This window comes from Panicum virgatum, chromosome 1N (assembly GCF_016808335.1).
Source record: "Panicum virgatum strain AP13 chromosome 1N, P.virgatum_v5, whole genome shotgun sequence".
NCBI classification, from domain to species: domain Eukaryota; kingdom Viridiplantae; phylum Streptophyta; class Magnoliopsida; order Poales; family Poaceae; genus Panicum; species Panicum virgatum.
In genome coordinates this window covers 8,110,591-8,133,598 of record NC_053145.1, presented here as the reverse complement: position 1 = coordinate 8,133,598, position 23,008 = coordinate 8,110,591, and the positions used below count along the sequence as shown (strand labels likewise).

General features: G+C 49.4%; 2 protein-coding genes across 3 annotated transcripts; one reads left to right on the top strand and one right to left on the bottom strand.

The window, feature by feature from the left end:
• Window positions 1-608: 608 nt before the first annotated feature.
• Window positions 609-6,032, top strand: LOC120654996 (subtilisin-like protease SBT5.3). Its single transcript, XM_039932709.1, has 10 exons — window positions 609-906; window positions 1,041-1,138; window positions 1,234-1,398; window positions 2,794-2,902; window positions 3,597-4,158; window positions 4,246-4,343; window positions 4,426-4,671; window positions 4,781-4,895; window positions 4,997-5,210; window positions 5,310-6,032. The coding sequence occupies exons 1-10, from the start codon at window positions 671-673 to the stop codon at window positions 5,855-5,857; spliced, it is 2,391 nt and encodes a 796-aa protein (XP_039788643.1). The 5' UTR covers window positions 609-670; the 3' UTR covers window positions 5,858-6,032.
• Window positions 6,033-6,755: 723 nt separating this feature from the next.
• On the bottom strand, window positions 6,756-12,000 carry LOC120654994 (protein DNA-DAMAGE INDUCIBLE 1-like). 2 transcript variants are annotated; one of them, XM_039932707.1, is made up of 16 exons: window positions 11,797-12,000; window positions 11,395-11,427; window positions 11,169-11,293; window positions 10,525-10,633; window positions 10,319-10,435; window positions 9,960-10,025; window positions 9,498-9,560; window positions 9,330-9,374; window positions 8,962-9,023; window positions 8,371-8,464; window positions 7,885-7,977; window positions 7,736-7,805; window positions 7,496-7,572; window positions 7,347-7,401; window positions 7,224-7,249; window positions 6,756-7,138 (listed from the first exon to the last, which is right to left on the bottom strand). In XM_039932707.1, exons 1-16 carry the CDS (start codon window positions 11,860-11,862, stop codon window positions 7,007-7,009), a joined length of 1,233 nt encoding a protein of 410 aa, XP_039788641.1. In that variant the 5' UTR covers window positions 11,863-12,000; the 3' UTR covers window positions 6,756-7,006. The 2 variants fall into 2 exon arrangements, with proteins under 2 accessions (XP_039788641.1, XP_039788642.1); XM_039932708.1 differs by having other exon boundaries at window positions 6,756-7,135.
• Window positions 12,001-23,008: the final 11,008 nt, after the last annotated feature.

The window sequence follows — 23,008 nt, the reverse complement described above, 5'->3', positions numbered from 1 at the left end:
GAGCCGAGTTTGTCATATATATAATTTTTTCCCAATGTTCTGAGTTGATATTCACATTTTTATTAAAAAACGCCAACCTGTCACATATCAAGAAGTTCAAATGGAAGGTTGGTTGTACATCAACTACTAGAGTTGTGATATGATTCTCCGTGTTGAAGGCTGATACGATCCATCCCTTTGATAACAGTTTACAGTTGACTCCCTACAATTCTCTATTGCCCTAATAATAACAAACCGTCAGTGATATGCGATATCAACCGCAATATCTCATAATAGAGATACGTGCATATCCACAATTTGCAGCTAATTTCCACCCCTACAAATTTATATTAATATTGCTGCTAGAAAATAAAAAAGTGCAAAAAAAATACTCCATTGTAGCTAATAGAAATAGAACGCATTACTCCTATTTACGAGATAAACTTGTCTCAAAAAAAAAAACTCCTATGAGATAAACCGGCGGAAAAAAAAACTCGCGCGAAGGATTCTCCCCGCCGTAACGAACGCAACTGATCCGAACCGTCTGCGGCGGCGGCGGCGGCAGAGTCCACCCGATCGCCACCGCCTTCCTCGCCGCGCGCGGGGTGTATATATATATCCCCACCGCGTGCGCTCGTGCGCCCGCTCCCGTCTCGCTCACCTCCGAACTCCCGCGCGCGCAACTGTGGCCATGATGGCAGCCGCGAGATCCATGGCGCTCGTCGTCGCCCTCGCCGCCGTCCTCCTCTGCGCGCTCCCGCTCGCCACCGCCGCAGCCGGCACGGAGCGGTCGTCGTACGTGGTGTACCTCGGGCAGCACGCGCACGGCGCGGCGCTGGGCACGCACGGCGCCGAGGAGCTGGCGGCGCTGGAGCGCGGCGCCGCCGACGCCCACTACGAGCTCCTCGCCGGCGTCCTCGGCGGAGAGTACGGACGCGATCGGCTAGAACTTCTTTTTCTTCCTTCGTTAGATTAGACGACTAATCTGGCTGGCAGGCCGGCATGGCACTACTGTGTTAAGATTGAAAACCGCTAATGGCGCGCGTGATCCTGCAATGCAGCAAGGAGAAGGCGCGGGAGGCGATCTTCTACTCGTACACCAAGCACATCAACGGCTTCGCGGCCAACCTCGACGCCGCCACCGCCGCCGAGATCGCCAGTGAGCCTTTTCGTCCTTGCCGCCGGCCGGCCGGCCGGCGACCACTCGTCCACAATTCTTTGTCTCATTTATTACTTGTTGACTCCTCTCACCAGGGCAACCCGGCGTGATCTCCGTGTTCCCCAACCGGGGCCGCCAGCTGCACACGACCCGGTCGTGGCAGTTTCTCGGCCTCGCCGGCCCCGGCGGCGCCCCCCGCGGCGGGGCGTGGCGCAAGGCCAGGTTCGGCGCCGACACCATCATCGGCAACTTCGACACCGGTGAGCCCATGCCATCCCCCATGTAACGACCCGGTACAGGATAACGGCTAAGATCTACTCTACACTTTGAGTAAACTACACCTGCTAAATAACTCTCTTGCCCTTTCGTCCTCGCTTCGCGCAAAAGGTTCGAAGCGGAGTTATTAGCTCCCTTCCCATTTCCAGTATGGGACTAAACCACCACTGGCCCATAGCCTGTAGCCCATACTGTAAACACGACAAGCTACAGTAACCCGCGCGGCCCACTGGCCCATGGGCTGTGACACCCCACTCCTCCGCCACCGTCTTCCCGGCCGGTCTCGCCTTTCGGTGCTCCCATCCTCGCCGCAGCCATCGTTTTCGAGGCAGCGGTTGGAGATAAGATGTTGCACCCGCCCGATGGCCTCCCGCTTCGCTAATCACTCTGACTCTCCTCGCTAAACACAGACAACTTTCCTAATCCATCTGATAGGATGAAGCTCTTTCCTTGGTCCTTCCAAAAGAAATCACCCTTTCTCTGTACCTTTTCTGCAGCTACTACTAATGATGGCACTTCTTTCCTCTTTGATCATGACATGGTTGACTTAGTCAAAACATAAATCAGGGGCACTAGTACTTCCAAAAAGAGAACCTAACCTTTTTTGTTTTAAATTTCTATTTGGGAAACTTTGCACAAATTTGAAAGCATAAACACAATTGGTGCTCAAGTAGTTCCACGACATTTTCATTGAAGAGTTGAGTATTAATAGATAGTGGTTGAGAAATTGACAAAAACGGGTTTTATCTGTCGGTGATCGGTGCACTGAACATACAATTCAGCAAAATTCCACCTGCCCAGTATTTTCCCAGCATGTTCAGGCCAGTTGGGCATCCAGAAAACCGGCGCTTAGCTAGCTGTCAGAACATTCGACTTGGACTCCTGTCAATGATACTTCAACCAACAAACTATTACCATCTCTATCCACATGATTTATTAGCACCTAAACTTTTGTCTACACCTAATGCAAACTAAGGTGCACATGTCCCATCTGATCAAGAAACATGGACCAAGTCATTTACAATGCCGCAGTAGTGCTGCTGGCTTTCCCCATGAACCATAGCAAATCAACAGGTCCAGTTCGTTATCAGAAAAGGCGTAGGGCCATCCAATGATCTGGCCGGCACGGTGATGTGTGCGTTCCTCCTAACTTTTTTCCTTCATGCTCTTTGCTCCGGGGACCTTTATGTAGCTGGCAAAGTGCATAAGATTCAGATGTGGCCAAAGCATTGGGCATCTAAAGAATGTCCACTGCTAGCTTGATGTACCTAGATTTTTTTCACTTTGTGTTGAATTGCATGGATGATGCTTTTGTATTTTGCGATGGTTTTGGAATTTGATTTTGTTTGTCTCACTATGTGCTTTTTGTGGATACAAAGGTGTGTGGCCGGAATCAGAGAGCTTTAAGGATGATGGCCTGGGATCAGTTCCATCCCATTGGAAAGGAGCATGCGACAAAGGCCAGGATCATAAGTTCTCTTGCAACAGGTAATCATGCAAATACTTCCCTTTAAAGTCTGAATTTAGTCAAGTGTTTTTGTATGTTGTATCCATGATTTAATAAACTTAGATTAATTAGTTCCTTTTCAATTTCATAAATGTGTTAATCTCTGAATAACATGCTTCTGACTAAATTTAAGTCTACTGGCCTCCTGTAGTCCTGTGGAATATGAAACCATATATTCAAACTCAATCGATTTCAAAAAGTATGGGTGTAGTTTAGAAACTCTGATCCATTCTTGGAGCATATTCAGTGTATGTGTGATACCAAAAGATTGAGTTGCTTGGTTTGGTACGGTGTGGTACTACGAATATTATGGGGGTTGATCCAGTTGAGACCACCACATTGCACGCATGACCGCGGGTGTGAGACCACCACCAGTTGATGCCTGGGATCAAGCGGCAATGATCATGGGCGTCCATCCAGGCATCATGGTTCAGCTTGATCCCACTCAACAGTGCTCTGACGTTGATTGATGCATTGTTTCAACCTTTGTTCAAAAATCTCAAATCTCAACCTGAAAAAAAAACAGAGTAGGCTCTTGTCCAATTTTCTCTCATTTGAAAGATTTTTTCATGAGCATTAGGGAACCTTTTACAAGCAAATAAAGACTTTTAAGTGTTTCTTACGTTAAGTTCCATGGTGATGAACTTTTTGGATCCCTTACCGGCGTGGTTGCAGGAAGCTGATCGGCGCGCGCTTCTTCAACAAGGGCTACGCCGCGGCGGCCGGCGCGCTGAACGCGTCGATGAACACCCCGCGCGACATGGACGGGCACGGCACGCACACGCTGTCGACGGCGGCCGGGTCGCCGGTGCCCGGCGCCTCCGTGTTCGGGTTCGGCAACGGCACGGCGTCCGGCGGCTCGCCCCGCGCGCGCGTGGCGGCCTACCGCGTGTGCTACCCGCCCGTGAACGGCAGCGAGTGCTTCGACGCCGACATCCTGGCCGCGTTCGACGCCGCCATCCACGATGGCGTGCACGTGCTCTCGCTCTCCCTCGGCGGCGACCCCTCCAACTACTTCGACGACGGCATCGCCATCGGGTCCTTCCACGCCGTCCGCCGCGGCATCGCCGTCGTCTGCTCCGCCGGCAACTCGGGCCCCGCCCTCGGCACCGCCTCCAACCTCGCGCCGTGGATCTTCACCACCGGCGCCAGCACCATGGACCGCGACTTCCCGTCCTACATCGTCTTCGAGCACAGGAAGGCCATGGCAGCGGGCAAAAGCATCATCAAGCTTAAGGCACGCTGCATTCGACACATCAAAGATCCATTCTTGAAGTTAATTGTTAGCTGTTCTAATGGCGTGCTTGCTGATGGATCCGTGCAGGGGCAGAGCCTGTCGATGACGACGCTGCCGGAGAAGACCTCTTACAAACTGATCGACTCGGCTAAGGCTGGACTTGCCAATGCAACCACAAAGGACGCGTATGTCGTCAGGCAGCCTCAATGCGATCAGCAGCGATCTTACTAACTGATGATTCTGATGATGTTTGTTCATGGCGTGCAGGCAGCTGTGCATGATCGGGGCGTTGGATCCGGCGAAGGTGAAGGGCAAGATCGTGGTGTGCCTGCGCGGGATCAGCGCCCGGGTGGCCAAGGGCGAGGCGGTGAAGCAGGCCGGCGGCGCCGGGATGGTGCTCGCCAACGACGCCAGCACCGGCAACGAGATCATCGCCGACGCCCACGTCCTCCCGGCCACGCAGATCAAGTACCGCGACGGCCTGCGCCTCTACTCCTACCTCAACTCCACCAAGTAAGCCAGCCGGCAGCACATCGATCATTTCTACCTACCGCTCTAGTAGTGTTCTTAGCTTATGAGGCGTTGACAATTTGACATTGTTGTTGCTTTCAATTCATCCAAGGAATCCGACTGGTTTCATCACCAAGCCGGCGACGGTCGTCGGCACCAAGCCGGCGCCGTTCCTGGCCGCCTTCTCGTCGCAGGGGCCCAACATCATCACCCCCGAGATCCTCAAGGTTCGTTCTTGCAGCAAAGCTTTCGGACTGACCGATCCATCCTTGAACGATCGTCGTGAAGCTCACTTGTTGCAATAATGGTGGGTTTGTGTGCTGCACAGCCGGACATCACGGCGCCCGGTGTGAGCGTGATCGCGGCGTGGACCCGGGCCAACTCGCCGACGGACCTCGCCTTCGACCTGCGCCGGGTGGCCTTCAACTCCGAGTCCGGCACGTCCATGTCGTGCCCGCACGTCTCCGGCGTCGTCGGCCTCCTCCGCACGCTCCACCCGGAATGGAGCCCCGCCGCGATCAAGTCGGCCATCATGACCACCGGTAAGCCGCCGACCGACCGACCGGCGCCGCCGCTGCCGGCAGCCATGGCCGCTCCTGAGATGCAGCAGCTCTGACTGACACGCCATGAATGCCCCGCAGCGCTGGAGATGGACAACAAGGGCGAGCTGATCCTGAACGCGTCCTCGCTGCCGTCGAGCCCCTTCGGCTTCGGCGCCGGCCACGTCTCCCCGGCGCGCGCCATGAACCCCGGCCTCGTCTACGACCTCGGCGACGCCGACTACCTCGACTTCCTCTGCGCGCTCCGATACAACGCCACGGTTATGGCCATGTTCAACGGCGGGCCCTACACGTGCCCCGGCGAGGCGCCCCGCCGCGTCGCCGACCTCAACTACCCGTCCATCACCGCCGTCAACGTCACCGCCGCGGGCGCCACGGCGCGCCGCCGGGTCAAGAACGTCGGCAGGCCCGGCACGTACTGGGCCTTCGTCACCGAGCCCGCCGGCGTCGACGTGACGGTGACCCCCAGCATCCTCGAGTTCCACGCCAAGGGGGAGGAGAAGGGATTCGAGGTCAGCTTCCAGGTGAACAACGCCGCGCTCGCCAAGGACTACTCGTTCGGCGCGCTCGTCTGGACCAACGGTAAGCAGTTCGTGAGGAGCCCACTCGTGGTCAAGGCCATGGCTTGACCTGATTGGTTGAGCTCCTAATGTAGGGTTTGGGTTTAATTTGAATTAGATTAGGACGACGCAAGTGTAGAGAGGATGATACATTGGTTCGATTTGTTTGGCAGGGACGGAGGCTGTGAATTTCGGCCTCTGATTTAATAAATTATAAGCAAATTTAAGTGATCTCAGTTATTCAGACTTTTTTTGGTCGTTTTCTTTGCTCAGGCTGTGCAACAACAAATAAAACTAACTGAACAAAATTTTAATCTGTACGCAAAGTTGCTTAGATTGGGATTCTCCATCCAACGAACATTCACTTTTCTCGCTTTTTCACTAACCAGTAAAATTCTCTTTCTAGATAGTTATAAAGTTACACCTTTAAGTTAATTTTGACTTTCATATGTTTGAATTTTCGAAAGTTCAGCTAGACAAATCAAACTTTTGACTTGAGATAGTGATGAAAGGATGGTGCAATGTTTTTTTTTTTTTTTGAAAACTGAAAGGATGCTGCAATATTAGTGAATGTTCTAACCAACTCTCAATCCTATTATTTAATCACTTGGATATTCTAATGTACTAACTCCGTTCTTAAATATGATACCGTTGATTTTTTTTATTCTCAAACTTTTACCAACAATATTTATTTAATGAATTAGTTAAACAAAGTAAAATGATTACCACTACACCTATCATCAAAGGTACCTCAGATCTAACCTATATATTTATCTATTTGCCTAAATATATTTATTTAGATAGGTCCAACGAATGAAAAAGCCAGTGGCGTCTTATATTTAATAAAGTAGTAACAATTTTAACACAAAATTGAACAAGAACTGGCATGGGAGAGAACAGATTTGTCGACCATTTTTTGTCTCGTTCTCACAACTCCCCCCTCCACCTTTAAAAAAAAACCGGCAGATAAACAAGACATTTTCACAAATCAGTTTGCATTCAGGTGTCTATCAGTCACTGTATCAGGTACAGAAAGAAAGAACGTTTGTTCACAGAAACAAGAGAAAATATGGAGCGTCTATAAATGCAAGCCTTTGCATTGGCCAAGCAATTTTCCAAAGAGAAACCCCATCTCCTAATCACTTTTGTATCAATCAATATTCAACCCTGGGAAAGGGTTGAGCAAACAGAAAGCCGGGAATGGCTGCTCCCAGGATTCTAACCACCAAAGAGGAAGGCAGCAGCCTGCTCCTCATTCCCGTTAAACAGCTTGAGTGCTTGTACTACAGATGCTCGGTCGAATCCAAGTTCTATGAGCTTCGTGATTTTTGCTTCGAAATCTCCTGCCTGCTAGAAATGGTTAGGACAGATGTTATTCAATAAAGACAAAGTGAGCATCAAATGATAATAGATAAAGAAAGAGATTTGAATTCACCTGTGGAGGATTCGCAACTGGAGCTCCTGCGAGCAAAAATAAAGTAGTAGCTCTTAATCAGTACAGTTATCAGAAGCTAGTAGTCCTAGGGATCATTGAAGTACTAGAGAAAATCAAACTAACCTGCAGGAGTTTGTTGCGGTAAATCAGGAGTCCCCTCACGTGCCTTTGATGATTCCTGGATTGTATTAAGTAAATAAGGATATGCCAGTGTACAAATCATAGCTGAAGAAAATTTAAAAGCTGTATGCAAAGGCTGTGAGTTTGCTTACTCCAGTTGCTTGGCCGAGAGAAGATGCTAGCTTAGATAGTTTCTCTTCATCTCGTATATGTGCAGGGATGTCTTTCTCTGAAGATACAGCAGTAGACTGATTGGTGAATTGAAACTTGCAAATTGATTATGTGAATAACCAGATGAAAATGTAGGAAAATCTAAGAATATCTAATGTTCTAGCTACTTCAGTAGCTTATGTCAGTAGAACACAATTGAGAACTATAGAAAATTTACTGACCTTGTAAGAAGGGCACTGAAACCTCACCACCTCCCACTCTAAGAACATTGTCTTTTAGGTCAATCATGCACTGGGTAGGACAATGAAAAAGCATGAGGTGTAATCAGTCAAATTAAATGATCTAGTTCAGAAACAATTCATGCAATTACCTGATGTTTTCGCAGCATATCGAGCCCAAATAGGAATTCCATATTGGGGGCATCCAATACAGTGAAAGAACAAGGATAGAAGAGATGCCCAATCTGTCAGACATGAGCTGTTAGTCAATGTATTTTGAATGAATTGATACGGTATATGTATCTATTAAGAATCTCGTAAACATGGAAGCTTGTATTACTGTAAACACATACAAGAAAGACGGGCACTAAAGTCTCTTGTATTCCAAGTAGGAGTGTACACATGGCTTCCACAGATATGGGAGTTTGGCTTTGGTTCATGCATCTCAAGAACCAAGGTATTCACAAACAAATAATTTCATTTATTTTTTTTCTTCTCAAGAGATGAATTTGGTAATAATTGTCTTCAAATTGCATGTATATTTACTAAAATAATATTGCAGCATGCTTGAAGTCATGCTGTTGCAAGTCTCAAATGAAAATTCGTAAAACCAGTGAAACCATAGCAATCAAACATACCTTTATTGGAGCTACATGTATTCTTCCCAGTATCTCTGATTGACCAACTCCAACAGCAACTCCTCGGAACCGTTGATCAAGTAGCCTCAACAACCTGCATAATGCATTACAAGATGTGATGTATCTACATACTGCGACTGTACATTTAAGTTCACTGTCAAGAAGTAGCGATTTATTTCTTTCCAATTATTCATTGAACATAGACAAGCAAAGTTGAAACTAAACATGAAAGAGGTGTGGTTTGACCCTCAAAAAAGGAACTAATTAGATGAAATTTATTCTCTAAGAATAAACCAATATGGTTTATATATGGATTCGAGTAAAATACCGGTACTCTATTCCATAAAAGAATAGAAGATGAATACAAAGTTAAGATGAGGACAGTACCATCATAAAAATAGAGTATAATATCCTAGATTATACTAATCCAAGTATGATATGTTATCCTCTTTAAATAGTAAACCTCCATGATGCTTGGCAAACTAAGGTTGCTATGTAATATTGTTGGTCATTTCTGAATGTTCACAAAAAACATGGTATTACAAATATAAATCGGAATAGTTCCAGTCAACTACTTATTTACAATCATACCCGCAACGTTCAGCACAACTTTTTGATATGATGGTCGACTGTGCTCCACTGTCAACAAAGGCCTGAAGATGAAAGAAAAGATAAGATCCCAATAACTGATGTATCCTAATAATTCAGCCAATGCAAGTCCATGAGGAGAAGACATAGGCACATAGCAAGGAAAAGTTACAATCATGATAAGATCATTGGGGGTAAATAGTATTATTACCAAGTATATCAGTTACGTTACCAACATTAAATTCAATAAGACTTGGCAACAAAGTATATGCTAATTTTCTGATATTTAGAACCTCATATGAAAACACTGTTGTAAAATAGTCAGTGCTAAATGATTATACTGGAACAAATACATGAGATAATTTTAATACCTTCAAGGGCACCCCATTGACCTCCATATCCACATACAGCATTACCTGGTATGAAACAAATACTGCTTCATTAATGAGTACTACAAAGCATAGAACATAGAGTAGGAGAATACTCTTCTCTTCAGCAAAAATGGTAAAACAAGACGAATGACTGAGAGTAAAACATACCACTCGACCAAATGCTTCAGGATTGTGCTCTAGGGCAGCCTCCCAATTTTCATCGATGCCTTTCTGAAATATTGAATTTGACAAGAAACAACAATATAAAATATGTAACTTAACAAATTCTCAGAGGAAGAAAGTATAAATTACAGGCAAGACTCAGGACACAAAAAAAACAACTTTTGGCACCACTACAGTAACAATGCTGTGGTGGAAACTCAAGAATCTAGCAGAAGTATGATGCGTAAAGAAGGAAATGCTTTTCCTCTATGCACATTCCTTCACTACATCATACTAGCCTGCTCATTTAATCTTATTCTTTTTTGTAGTGCACATTATTTAAGCCTCCTTAACCATTAGATGTTTATCTAATGATATCCATCATATGTAATGTTTTTTTCAGTGACATATGAAAGAAAGAAAAATTGCCATAACCAATATGTGTTGTCCTGAGAAAGTAATACCTACCTGCCGAATTGCAGCTTCAATTTTCTTCTGAGCTTCGACATCAAAAGGATCAGCATACAATAAAGCCTACAAAAAGAAAATGTATTAATCACTTGACCTACTATCATTAACAAGTTAGCTAAGCAACATAAACAAGAGTGAACATAAAAAAAAACAAGCCGCAACGTGATGAAACATATGAATCTTATAGAACTTGCAAGGTTTTCAAGCAAGTATATAGGAAGCAACAAGAGATATTTTCTTCAAAGGCATAGAGTGATTCAATAATCTTCCATATGAAACAGCTGAAAGTAAAATTTACAAGTAATATAGCTTTTGTAATTAAGACAATGCAAGAAAATCAACAAAGAGATTCTCACAAGCTCTTCTTCTTGTTTGCGTTTCAGTTCCATTTTCTGTAGGTGGCGGGAGCGCAGTATATTCTGTAGTTCATTGATGTTGTCTCCAAGAATAGCTTGTGCTAGTTGCGGATCACTCTGCAATCAAGAGAGTGTTGTTCTATGAGAGCATGTTGTCTGCAATTAATGCATGTTAGTAAATAAATGAGGCAACAAGAAAACTTTACCTGAAGAAGCTGTGCCATAAGTTGTGAATCACCTCGAACATGTTGTTGAAAAGCTTGAGGATTAGCAGCAGTTCCGTCAGGATTTAACTTTAGAACATCCTGAGAGGCCCTGAAATTTTTCGACCAAGACAATTAAGAGAATGCATTTGTGCTTTCATGGCATTCGGCTTCTTGCTATTAGTTGAACTGAGAAAAGTTATTGCACGTGTTTCCAATATGATGCCAATCCAGAGTTTCGTAAAAGAAGTTTTGCATGTCTTTCAATACCACGCCGATAATTGTTGGTACTTTTGTGGCATCTGTTTTTTAATTTAGAGGTAAGCTAAGAAAAGCGACTGCATCTCTTCAACGGATCCCAATTCTAAGTCTTGATAAAGACGTCCAACAGGCAAACTAAACTACAGAAAACCAAATCACGTGGACACCAAAAAGTATAAGAAATCATTTGCTGTAACAACCTAAGCCCTTTTCTTGTGCTAGAAATTAATGGACAACTAGGCAACATAGCACCTAATAAGGCCAGAAGCATTAGATCACATATAAGCAAAATGACAGGAATCTTGTTCAACCTCTCAAGAAAGCCCCTTACGAAAGCGACAGTTATAGGCTGCACATATCAATTAATTTAATCTAAAGAAGTACACCTTTCGTTCGAGGGGAGCATCATGACAAGATCACCATCATGGACCCCAATGGAGCTGAGCTTGTCGGAGTTCTGCATCTCCTTCCCATTGAAGTGAAGCTGCTGCTGTCGCAACGGTACACGAGTCTGTCCACACAGACACCCAAAACCAACAATGTGAGATCAAACAAGTGACGGCAAAGCTTCTTCAAACAGGAAGCTCAAGCAAGGTCCCAGCCCCAGCTCACCTCCACCTCGAGAAGCGCCTTTAGATTCTCCACCTGCAAGCACGCAGGCCGCACGATTTAGCCAAACAAAGCAGAAAAATCGCAACTTTTGCATCAAAGCTACATGACGCAGGTAGAGTTCAACACGCCGAAGGGGATCGGACGGACATCTCGATACAGCACCAACCACCACCAGAATTATAGCAAGAAAAAGAAAAGATCCCACCAATCAGTACGCCTAAACACGAGAAATCACGCTACGATGACCGAATTGCGCATCTCCTTTCAAAACGCGGGCTCACCCCTCCCAAAATTCCAGATCATTTCCAGCTCTCGTCGCAGATTCATCGCCAAATTTAGCGAAACGGGCCAGCCGCGAACAGATAGATTGAGGTGGAGGGAGGACGGGGCGGGCGAGCTTACGGATTCGTCGGGGTCTACGTCGAGGGAGAGAATCTGCTCGTCGGTGGTCATCACCGTGACCTTCATCTCGCCGCCGCCGTTTGGAATCGAACTCGCGGAGGGAGAGACGGAGGGAGAGAAGTGGGGGGTTGCGGGCGAGAGGAGTCGAGCTGGAGTCCACCGTGTCAGTAAAGTCGGGGCCTTTGGCTCCGCTAGAGGGGTTTGCTTGGAGAGTTGGCAAGCCAAGAACCCGCAATTTATATTTATATAAATTATCAAACCGAATCACATTATCCAACCAAGCAAGAAGTACGATTCGGTATAAACTACGTATTGAATTCCGAGATTGATCTCTCTCTCTCTCTCCTCGTGTTTTATTTTTACTATGCAAATACACCGGTGCTGTATTGCACGGAGAAAGTTGATGTAAATATGGTACATTAATTTATAAGATGCACGTGATCAAGTCGTGAATAAAGAGTTGATTCGACTCGTATACGAAATGGACTAAAATTCATATGTTAATGATACAAGCTAATCAAACTAAAAGTTTAGATGGTGACATTATGTGCTTTATAAATATGTATAGATATAAAAATAGATATAAAATATATAAGTACTAGATCTTATATATGTTGAAGATGGTGAAAGAATATGTATCCAACGTGTCAAATCAAATACCTTAAACGTCTAATACAATTTTTTAAGAACCAACTTAATAGAGAATGTTATAAATTATATAATAATATGTCGTGGTGTGCAAAGCCACAGCCGGGTGGCGTAGTGGACCCGAATAAACCCTGAGGGTGAGTACTCCGGGGTAGCTAGGATTAGCCCAATCTCAGAGGAAGAACACGATGAACACAGCTGGTTTAGAGTGGTTCGGGCCGCCGGAGCGTAATACCCTACGTCCACTGTGTGTTGTATTGCTTGCGCTCTCCCGCTGAGTCTCGAGAGAGTCTGAGGGTCTGTGTGTCTCTATGTTCTAGCGGGCGTGCTCTCCCTTTTATATGTCCAAGGGGAGCACGTACACTAAGCGGGACCCCGACATGTGGACCCGGTGATGTATTATAAACTACACTTTGGCCTTCAATGCCTCAGATCCGAAGATCTTGTCGTCGGCTTCCGTGCGTAGCTTTTGACCAGGGATGGTCTTGAGCTGTCCTGTCAAAGTAGAGTCTAGCCTCTGCAGCCGCGCGTCGAGGTCATGATGAAGCGCCGAACTACTGACTCAGTCCATTGTAGCAGCGTGCACTGTTGCTCCAGTCAGTAGCTGGTCATCATGACTCGTCGCCCATGCGCACGGCGCTGAGCCTTTAATGCTTGTCTTGGTAACTGACGAGCCGCCACGGTAACTGGCGATCCACAGTGTGGACTGACAAAAGCTGCCCCGTGCACAGAGGCAGCAGAGCCTGCCTCAACCACTCGCACTTAATGCGGGTGGGTGAGGCAGCTTCCAGCGGAAGGCTTGCGCCCGCGTCTGCGTGACACGTGGCGGCTCCGGACCCCTCCCGAGCAGCTAGCTGAGCCGAGAGCTCACGGGGGTCCGGATAGGCACGTGGAGGTCCCGGACCCATCTACAGGAGTCCGGACGGCACGTGGAGGTCCCGGACCCACCTGCGGGGGTCCGGGTCCGCGGTCACAGGTGCTGAGCATTTCCACCTCTGGGACACGTGGTGACACCGGACCCGTCCCCGAGCGGGAAGCGGGTCCGGGAACATTGGTCCGGTGAGATGGAGTCGGACCCCAGGGGTCCGGCTGCTCAGCTCCTTAGGGCGTAGTTACGGATAACTACGCGAGTTTTGGCACAGTAGGAGTGGGTACCCCAGCTGTAGGGTACCGACAGAGGCCCCCGGGCCCGCCTCGGGAGAGGCAACGAACCCGCAGGTGGGGCCACTACTGTGAGCAATTAGGCTGCTTCTGGCGCCCAGCGGTGCGCGCCGCAAGGGTCTTGTCCTGCGTCGTCCATCCTTTGGGTCACCTGCTGCATCATCACGTTTGGACCTGCACATGACTCGAGGTAGATGCTTAGTAGCGTGCCCACGGGTCCGAAATCCTATTGGCTGTAATCCTTTGAGATAGACAGCTAGGTTCAGTGAACGAAGCTCAAGGGGCCGGCCTTTAGGTTAAGAGAAAGTCCGGACCTCCAGGTTCCCAGTCCTAGGTACTACGGCACTCATTCACAGGAGGTGGTGCGTGCAGGCTTAGGGTACGGAAACCAGGCTAAGCGGTTACACGGTTCCGGACCTACCCGGAGAATGAGTGCGCTTCCCTGAACCTGCAGGTTCCCAGGGGTCCGAACCCCTCTCTTCCATGAGGGGTCTCGAGCTAAGTCACTAACTAGCCAACTCAATTCGGACCACAATCACCGCACAAGAGTAAGAAGCCACATGAGGGTTAGCGCAACCAGAATGCGTAGATTGAAATTGGAATATAACATCCTTAGAGGCGAACTGAGAATAAACTTTTTCTTTATAACTAGATGTACATGAGATGTGCGATGTAAGCCAGAACACGGGTTTATGAGGCCGGAGCTGTCCGGACCTCCGGGCCCCCAATCTTAGCTACTACGGTACTCGCCCTAGGGAGGTAGAGCATGCAGGCTTAGGGTACGGAACTAGGCTAAGCGGCTATACGGCTCCGGACCTCCCCGGAGGGTGAGTACGCTTCCCTGAACCTGATTCGCAGAGGTCCGGACCCCTCCACAGGGGAGGCTCATAGGACTGGACCACACGGAAGTACTACCTAGTTACAAAGGAAAAGTTTTTATTCCCTGCTTAGTCTCAAAGGGTAGGACTTACAGAGATGTAGAGTCGGGGTGCGACCGGAGTCGGCTTTCCGCCGGAGAGAGCCACCAGAGTCGGCTTAGTGCGACCGGAGTGGGCTTTCCGCCCAAGCGGGCTTGGTGCGACCTGAGTCGGCTTTCCGCCGGAGCGGGCTTGGTGCGACCGGAGTCGGCTTTCTGCCGGAGCGGGCTTGGTGCGACCGGAGTCGGCTATCCGCCGGAGCGGGCTTCCTCACATGAGTGAGGTATGCTGCGAGCTGGGATTTGTCGCTCCGCCGCTCGCAGCTTGTGAGGGGGCCCTTGACGGGCGCCCTGACTCTTGCCGACGTGCAGCGCGTGCCGCTGCCGACGGTGGCTGCTCCACGGGCACGGTTGCCCCTGGCGCAGGAAGGCGAGAGGTGTGTGGCGTGGATGACGCCACACCCTCCGTCATCTCCACGTCGTCGTCGTAGTGGGAGTGCTCAACCACCCGAGCCATGGAGATGGGCAAGAGATGAGCTAAAACTAGCTAAAGCCCCCTACCTGGCGCGCCAAATATCGTGGTGTGCAAAGCCACAGCCGGGTGGCGTAGTGCACCCGACTAAACCCTGAGGGTGAGTACTCGGGGGTAGCTAGGATTAGCCCAATCTCAAAGGAAGAACACGATGAACACAGCTAGTTTAGAGTGGTTCGGGCCGCCGGAGCGTAATACCCTACGTCCACTGTGTGTTGTATTGCTTGCGCTCTCCCGATGAGTCTCGAGAGAGTCTGAGGCTCTGTGTGTCTCTATGTTCTAGCGGGCATGCTCTCCCTTTTATATGTCCAAGGAGAGCATGTACACTAAGCGGGGCCCCGACATGTGGACCCGGCGATGTATTATAAACTACACTTTGGCCTTCAATGCCTCAGATCCGGAGATCTTGTCGTCGGCTTCCGTGCGTAGCTTCTGACCAGGGATGGTCTTGAGCTGTCCTGTCAAAGTAGAGTCTATCCTCTGCAGCCGCGTGTCGAGGTCATGATGAAGCGCCGAACTACTGACTCAGTCCACTGTAGCAGCGTGCACTGTTGCTCCAGTCAGTAGCTGGTCATCATGACTCGTCGCCCATGCGCACGGCGCTGAGCCTTTAATGCTTGTCTTGGTAACTGACGAGCCGCCTCGGTAACTGACGATCCACAGTGTGGACTGACAAAAGCTGCCCCATGCCCAGAGGCAGCAGAGCCCGCCTCAACCACTCGCACTTAATGCGGGTGGGTGAGGGAGCTTCCAGCGGAAGGCTTGCGCCTGCCCCCGCGTCTGCGTGACACGTGGCGGCTCCGGACCCCTCCCGAGCAGCTAGCTGAGCCGAGAGCTCACGGGGGTCCGGATAGGCACGTGGAGGTCCCGGACCCATCTGCGGGAGTCCGGACGGCACGTGGAGGTCCCGGACCCACCTGCGGGGGTCCGGGTCCGCGGTCACAGGTGCTGAGCATTTCCACCTCTGGGACACGTGGTGACACCGGACCCGTCCCCGAGCGGGAAGCGCGTCCGGGACCGTTGGTCCGGTGAGATGGAGGTGGACCACAGGGATCCGGCTGCTCAGCTCCTTAGGGCGTAGTTACGGATAACTACGCGAGTCTTGGCATGGTAGGAGTGGATACCCCAGCTGCAGGGTACCGACATAATACAAGTTTTTCTATTTATGAGCCCAATATGCATAGCACCCCAGGCCGAATAAATCTGCAAGTCAGCCACTTCCACCGTCTCGCTTCCCATTCAGGCATTCACTATTCAGCCATTGACCATTCGTTCCCCACCTTAGACTGAGTCCAACAGATAGATGCAAATTGGAGAAGCATTCCTCCATTTGCGTTGTACACAGTAGAGGGATCCCGCATGCGAAAATCCTCGTCTCCAACACACGGAGGCAAACGCAGATGCATACCTCCGCGCAGCTAAGCTCGAGTTGCTCCCCTCCTTTGTTCCCTCCGCCCGCAAGCCCCCGGTGCCTCCTCCTCCCCGCTCGCGCGCGCCGGGGCCTCCGCGGCGCGTTGCTCCCCTCCTCTGTTCCCTCCGCCCGCAAGCCCCCGGTGCCTCCTCCTCCCCGCTCGCGCACGCCAGGGCCTCCGCGGCGCGTTCCTCCCCGGCGGCGGCCATGGCGGGTCGCGACCGCCGGCCCTGGAGAGCCCCGCCGCCCCAGGAGCTCGCGGTTGCGACCGCCGGCCCTGGAGCGGCGGTGGATGTGGCCCTCGCGGCGGGGTCGATCCGCCGGAGCTCGTAGGACACTGGCGGGCCGTCGTACTCGAGCACGATGGAGTAGTCGAGGTTGGCGGGCAGCTCCGGGATGGTGGTCCCCGGCGGGAACATGCGGCGCACCAGGTCCTCCCAGTCGCCCCCGCCCGCCGCCCGCTGCTCGCGCTAGGCCTCCCCTGCTCCAGCTGCCCCTGCTTCGGCTGCGAGGAAGACGACGAGGAGGGGGAGAGGCAGCAGCTCCGCCGAAGGTGAGGAGGGGGCCGCGCTCGTGAAGCGTCCCCTCATAAGAGAAGACTTAAATGTGATACAAAACACCAGTCCCAGGAGGCTGATGCCACATTTATTACATCAGATGGTTCAAAACCGTACAAACCTTGGAGGACACTCGATACAGATAATGATAATAATTAACCAAGCTACAACATAACACCAGACCGCAAACCACATGGGGTCTAGCACGGGCTCAGAGTATTGCGACAGCGGAGGCATCTCGAACAGGGCCGGTTCCACAGGCAAGGTTGGGTGCAGAACGATAACCCTACTCGGCGTCGTCTGGTATGAAGTCTGGGTCTTCTTCTGTAAAAAGTAAGAATGGGGTGAGTACAAACGTACTCAGCAAGTCCAACCACACTCACGGAGGGGGTTATATTAGAATAAAATGCATAGGTAAATCAAGGATAAGGTTGCGGTTTAATTTGCAGAAAAACGATATTTTATGCAGGGGTCTATTTAACAGAAAACCTTTTTGAAATCAGTTTTTGTAGTAACACGGAGTTCAAGTTTTAAACTGCTACCGGACTCCCCGTCCGTCGTAGCACACGGCACAACTGCCGGACACAAATCCAAAACAACTCACACCAGCCCATCCCAAGAAACACTAGTTATGTGACCACACCGTAACTCACCCAATACCGTGGGCACGGCTATTCGAATAGATTCTTAACTCTGCAGAGGTGTGCAACTTTACCCACAAGTAGGATTCCACAACTCGAACACCGTCGTGTCAGTGTAGATCCCAACATAGCCATTACCCACCATAGCTAAGCCTGACTAGCCATCACGGGATGCACCAAGGGGTCATCGACCGTTCACTTAGGTATAACCGGGCATAAGTCACTCGGGGCTTACCCCTTTTCCTTAGTCACTCGTTGCTCTCAGCTCTCCTGATGGCTATCACACCAACTAGTGGGATTTATGCTACGCCGTTGCCCATTCAACGGTCGAGTGGTTTGCACGATAGTGGAGTTAGGTGAGATGACACACCAACTCGGTCCTTAGACACGACAAGATGGATATCTCCCTTCCTTGCCCTGCCACACAGGCACAAGCACACCAATCGGCAATTCACACAGAAATGCCGTCCATCCCGTCCATACTCATCTTTCGAAAATCCACATTTTATCCCTTCCCACACACACACATTTTTTTATAGAATAAATCGTATTATGAGTAAAGTCCTAAGCGTTCTAATATCGATTAACGTCCAATCAAAATCAGACATTAATCTAGGTAGTCAAGGAATGGTCATCACAAATCAAGGGGTGGCTATCCAATCGTGTTTTCATGCAAGCAAAACATATGCAGTTTTATAAAGCAGGCCATTGGGTTGTGTTTATAAAAACTAAGACAGAAACATGCATCAAAGGATGGGATTGAACTTGCCGTCTTCGTAGCCTTCGGGGAAGTCCTGTCCTTCGGGCTCGGGGTCGCGGAACTGGTCCTCGTTCTCCTGCTCACTGTACTGCTCGTTGCCGGGCTCTCCTTCGTTCACTCCGCGGTCTACAGCACACACAAACAAGCATCCAATCAATACAAAGATCTATCGTTGAGCTCGAATCGGAATCACATAAAATATGGAGATAGAAGTGGCATTTTTGAGTGGTTTCTTAATGGTAAGGCCAAAACTTGGTTAAGTGAGGCGTGGTAAAGTTCCGGGTTGTTTCGGGGTCGTTTGGTACATGAAATGATAGGTTTAGTAAAGGTTCGAGGGTCGAATAAGGGGTCAGGGGCCCCGTTGTAACTATTCCTCGAGAAGGCAGGGGCCTAGATGTAATTTCTAAAAACATTTGGACTAAACTGGAAGGGTCAAGGGTATACTTAGAATGGTTTACTTGAAATTAGAACAAAAGGCAGGGTTCTTTTTGGATAAAAGCCATAAGTGAGGGGGGTTCTTTAAGAAATAAAGGAAAGGGGAGGGGCTTTTGGGCTAAATGCCCTTTCCTTCCCCTTCCTTCATCCCGCAGAACAGGGGAGGCGGCCTAGGGCGCCGGCGGCGCCGATTCCGGCGGCCCTGGGCCTCGGGGAGGGGCAGAGAGGAGGGGAAAAGGGGCTCGAGTGTGCGGGGGATTGATTCCCCAGCTCACCTCGGCTCGGGGCGCGGCGAGGGAGCGGGGCGACGTGAGCCGGCGGCGGCGGGTAGGAATGGCTGCGGCGGCGGCGCTGCGGGTCAAGAGGGGAGGCTAGGGTCGGCGGTGAGGTTGTGTGGATGGTCGTGGAGCTCGGGGGCCCTTTTATAGCCGAGCTAAGGCGGTCGGGGAGGTCGAGCGCGGTAATGGCGGGTAGGTGAGGCCAGGGGGCGTCCGGCGAGCGGTGCGAGGCGAAATTATGGCGCTCCGGCCGCTTGCTGGCGTCGGGACGCAGCGGCGCGGCCGGCGAGGTGGCACAGCGGCGAAGTGACCGCTCGGGCAGGCGGCGAGCGGGGCCGGTGCCGCTGTGCGGCACAGGTAGGCGGCAGCAATGGTGGCGGGGCGGCGCACGTGGCTCGGCGGAGCTCGCGTCGCTGCGGCTCGGCGTGCAACGTGGCCACGCGGGGTTGGCAGCGGCGGGGGTGCGGGCACTCGGGCGCAGGCGAGCGGGACCGGGGCAAGGCGCTAGCGGCGGGCGCCGCGGCGTTGAGCGGCCGGCGCAGCGACGGGCGGCGCGCGGCGGGGCCAGGCACGCACGCGGGCACGGCGAGCGGCGCGGGCACGCGGCGCGACGTGTGCGTGCGCGCGCGGGCGCACGGTTGGCCGGGGCGGGGCGCTGCGGTGCGCGCGAACGCGGCCGGTGGGAGCAGGCCGGGGCGGGGCGGCGTGGCGCATGCGCGGGGCCGGCGAGGTGGTCAGGCCGCTCGGCTCGGGGAGGAGGGGAGGCATGCGCACCAGGAGGAGGGGCCGGGCACGGCGGCGCTCGGGGCGTGCGGGCACGAGGCAGAGGAGGGAGAGGGAGAAAGGAAGGAGAGAGGGAGAGAAAAGAAAAAGGAAAAAGAGAAAAAGGGGAAAAAGAAATAGAAAAAGGGAAAAAGAAATAGAGGAAAAGAGAGAGAGAAAAATGGGAGGGAGGGAAAAGGAAGGAGGGGAAAGAACGAGCACGCGCCGGCGGCGATTGCGGGATGCGCGGGCCAGCGGGCGGCGTGCGCGGCCGGGTGCACGCTAGGGAGGAGAGGGAGGAAAAGGAGAGAGAGAAAAAAGAGAGGGAGAGATTCGCGGCGGTCGGACGCGACGCGTCGCTCTGGGTGGGAAATGGACGGGACGTGCATTAAAACAGGTGTCGGGTTGCTCAGGAGAATTTCTGGGACTAGTGATCAGGGTTTAAGGGGGAGTCGAGCTCAACGACAAAAAAAACAGTTTTAGCGCACGGTTTAACTTAGTGGATTTTCGGGATGTTACAGCTCGCCTCCCACCGGCGCTCCTCCGCGCCGCGCTCGCCCCGTGCCGCCGCCCCAGTGCTCGCCCCGCGCCGCTGGCCAAATGCATTCGAGGAGAGAGGGGATGTATTTTTACCTCTCCTCTCTCCTCGAAGGCAAAATCCATCGCCGGTTTGCCTGATCTTGGAGAACACTTTCGTAGTGCACAGTTCCAATCGGTGATGCAAAAATGGAATTGCATATGCTGTTGAAGTCAGTCTTAATAGAGAATGGATGGCGGAGGAAGAGTGCGGGAGGCGGGCACCGGTTCGGAGTCGGTGGAACAGTGCGGGAGGGCACCGCGGGAGCAAGGGCATAGTCGCTTATGGACAATATCTTGAGAACATATATGGTGGAAACCGCAATTTTCGTGAAAACTCGTGCAAACCATGTCAAAAAAGTCGTCTAAATTCAGCGAAAAAATCACACATGTAGATGATATGATAATACACAACTTTGTAAAATATCTTGTCCAAACTCGACTTTATTTGTGAGATATAAATAACAAATTTCTAACAAATCATTTGGATGATTTGGACACCTTTCTAGCTTGAAATTTATTATTTTTATATCTTACAAACAAAGTCGAGTTTGGACAAGATATTTTACAAGGTTGTGTATCATCATATCATCTACATGTGTGATTTCTTTGGTGAATTTAGACGACTTTTTTTGTTGTGGTTTGCACGGGTTTTCACGAAGGTTGTGATTTCCACCAGATACGTTCCCCAATATCTTAACGGTTTTTTATTAGTAGTAGAAATAGAGATATACTCTCTTCGTCTCAAAATAAATGCAATTCTACAATTCAAAATTTGTTCCACAAAAAATGTTTTTAACTCACCTGCCACAAAAGACAAGCTAATTTTCGGAAGATTCTCACAAATGACAACTAACATAACATTCAATCATCACAAAAAAAATAAAAGGTATTTTTTATAATTTTACACCTATTATTGGTTTGCGTGCTCAGTCCTAAAATTGTATTTATTTTGGAACGGAGGGAGTATATATAAACATAAATATAGATATTATTTCTCCACGTGACCACGTCCAAACTTTTTACAACGCGAAACAAAATCCCGAGAAAAGGAGCGCGGTGATGGGTCGTGCCTGGATAGTTCGTGCATTTCTTATTTCTTCTTAAATAAGCATGGGTCTACACTCTACATGTTCTCAGCATAATTTACTCTTTTACCTGAACATAATAATATTTTAAAAAATATCATCAAAGCTTTAAATCTAAGACCCCATCCGCCCACCTAGACAACAAGGTGAAAACATACAAATGGACATTTAATTTGATTAAAAGGTTCTATTACAAATGTACAGACAAATTACTTTTTATTTTTAAGTTCTATATCAGTATATTAGAGGAAAGCTCAAGATTGATGACAGACATGATCATGTGTTGTCCCTTGGAGATCGTAGAAACCAATTTGAACAAAGACTTGTCTCATAAAGTTGTCTACTCGATGAGCATTAAGATATTGTGACATAATCTTTTCATTTTATATTTTTCTTTTGTTACAACATACTTCAAAATAAAATTTAGGAAATCAATGGATGTGTGCTACTTTTTCTTATAACAATGTATACTACCGTTTTGTGTGGCCAAAGAGAAAACCATAGCAATCTATCCTAGCTAGGAGAAAAACATTTGTCTCTCCCAATCATGCATGTTGCTTTAGGAATGAGTTCATATTCCCGCTTTTCAGCTAATGTTTGAGTTTACTTATGACCCTCTGAACTTGAAATCTAGAAATGTTTCTCCTCAAACAATTAAAATAGGATAACTTTAACTCGGATATGATTTCAAACCATGGCTATCACCACAAGAGCAAGAGATTATAGTGTAAATTGATGACCCTCGGTTTAAATATTTTTACTACTTCTCCAAACTAAGATCTTATTTTAAAAAGTAGTACAAATATTTGAACTAAAGAGGATTTGGAGGCAAGGTTGTACCTCAGTAGCTGGGGGCCTGAGCAAAATTGAAATGAGGCCCCAAATATGGATAGACAAATTTACTTATCCTTACACAGATATAATCATTCTACCTATTTATATAAAGATATATTCATTCTATTCAGACATACCATATTCCTCGTTACTCAGATATATCCGAGCATCCTCCTCCAAACAGAAATGCCATATACAGTCAACTCCATCCTGGAATACCATATCCATATTATCATATAGCCTTGAGCAGTTGGGCCATGGACCAATATGGCATACAGCTTCTCGTGGCTTACATCAATTCCAAAAGTCGGAGGAATAATTCTAGCTAAATTTAGAGTTTTACAAGAATGGTAGAAAAATAGAAAATTTACTAACAGTAGGATAAACCAGTAAGCTCTCCAAATATCTTGGCTCCGCCTCCGCTTCGACGGCACACGCTGCCCATGAGCTCACCTGCCCGATGCGCTGCGCCCCTACTTCCACGACGCAACCAGGAGACCCTCGATGCCGAAGGACGCTCAGGTGGAGCCCGCTCGTCGCCACCAGAGATTTCTTGACTCCCCTCGGATGTCGCACATGGCCGACGAGCTCTCCTTCCCTGATGACCTCCTCC

Coding starts and splice junctions, on each gene's coding strand:
- LOC120654996 (XM_039932709.1), top strand. CDS start 671: ATGATGGCAGCCGCGAGATCCATGGCGCTCGTCGTCGCCCTCGCCGCC. Junction 1,399..2,793: donor CATCGGCAACTTCGACACCG/GTGAGCCCATGC, acceptor GTGGATACAAAG/GTGTGTGGCCGGAATCAGAG. Junction 5,211..5,309: donor GTCGGCCATCATGACCACCG/GTAAGCCGCCGA, acceptor AATGCCCCGCAG/CGCTGGAGATGGACAACAAG.
- LOC120654994 (XM_039932707.1), bottom strand. CDS start 11,862: ATGAAGGTCACGGTGATGACCACCGACGAGCAGATTCTCTCCCTCGAC. Junction 7,573..7,735: donor TTCAGTGCCCTTCTTACAAG/GTCAGTAAATTT, acceptor CTGTATCTTCAG/AGAAAGACATCCCTGCACAT. Junction 7,250..7,346: donor ACCGCAACAAACTCCTGCAG/GTTAGTTTGATT, acceptor TTTTGCTCGCAG/GAGCTCCAGTTGCGAATCCT.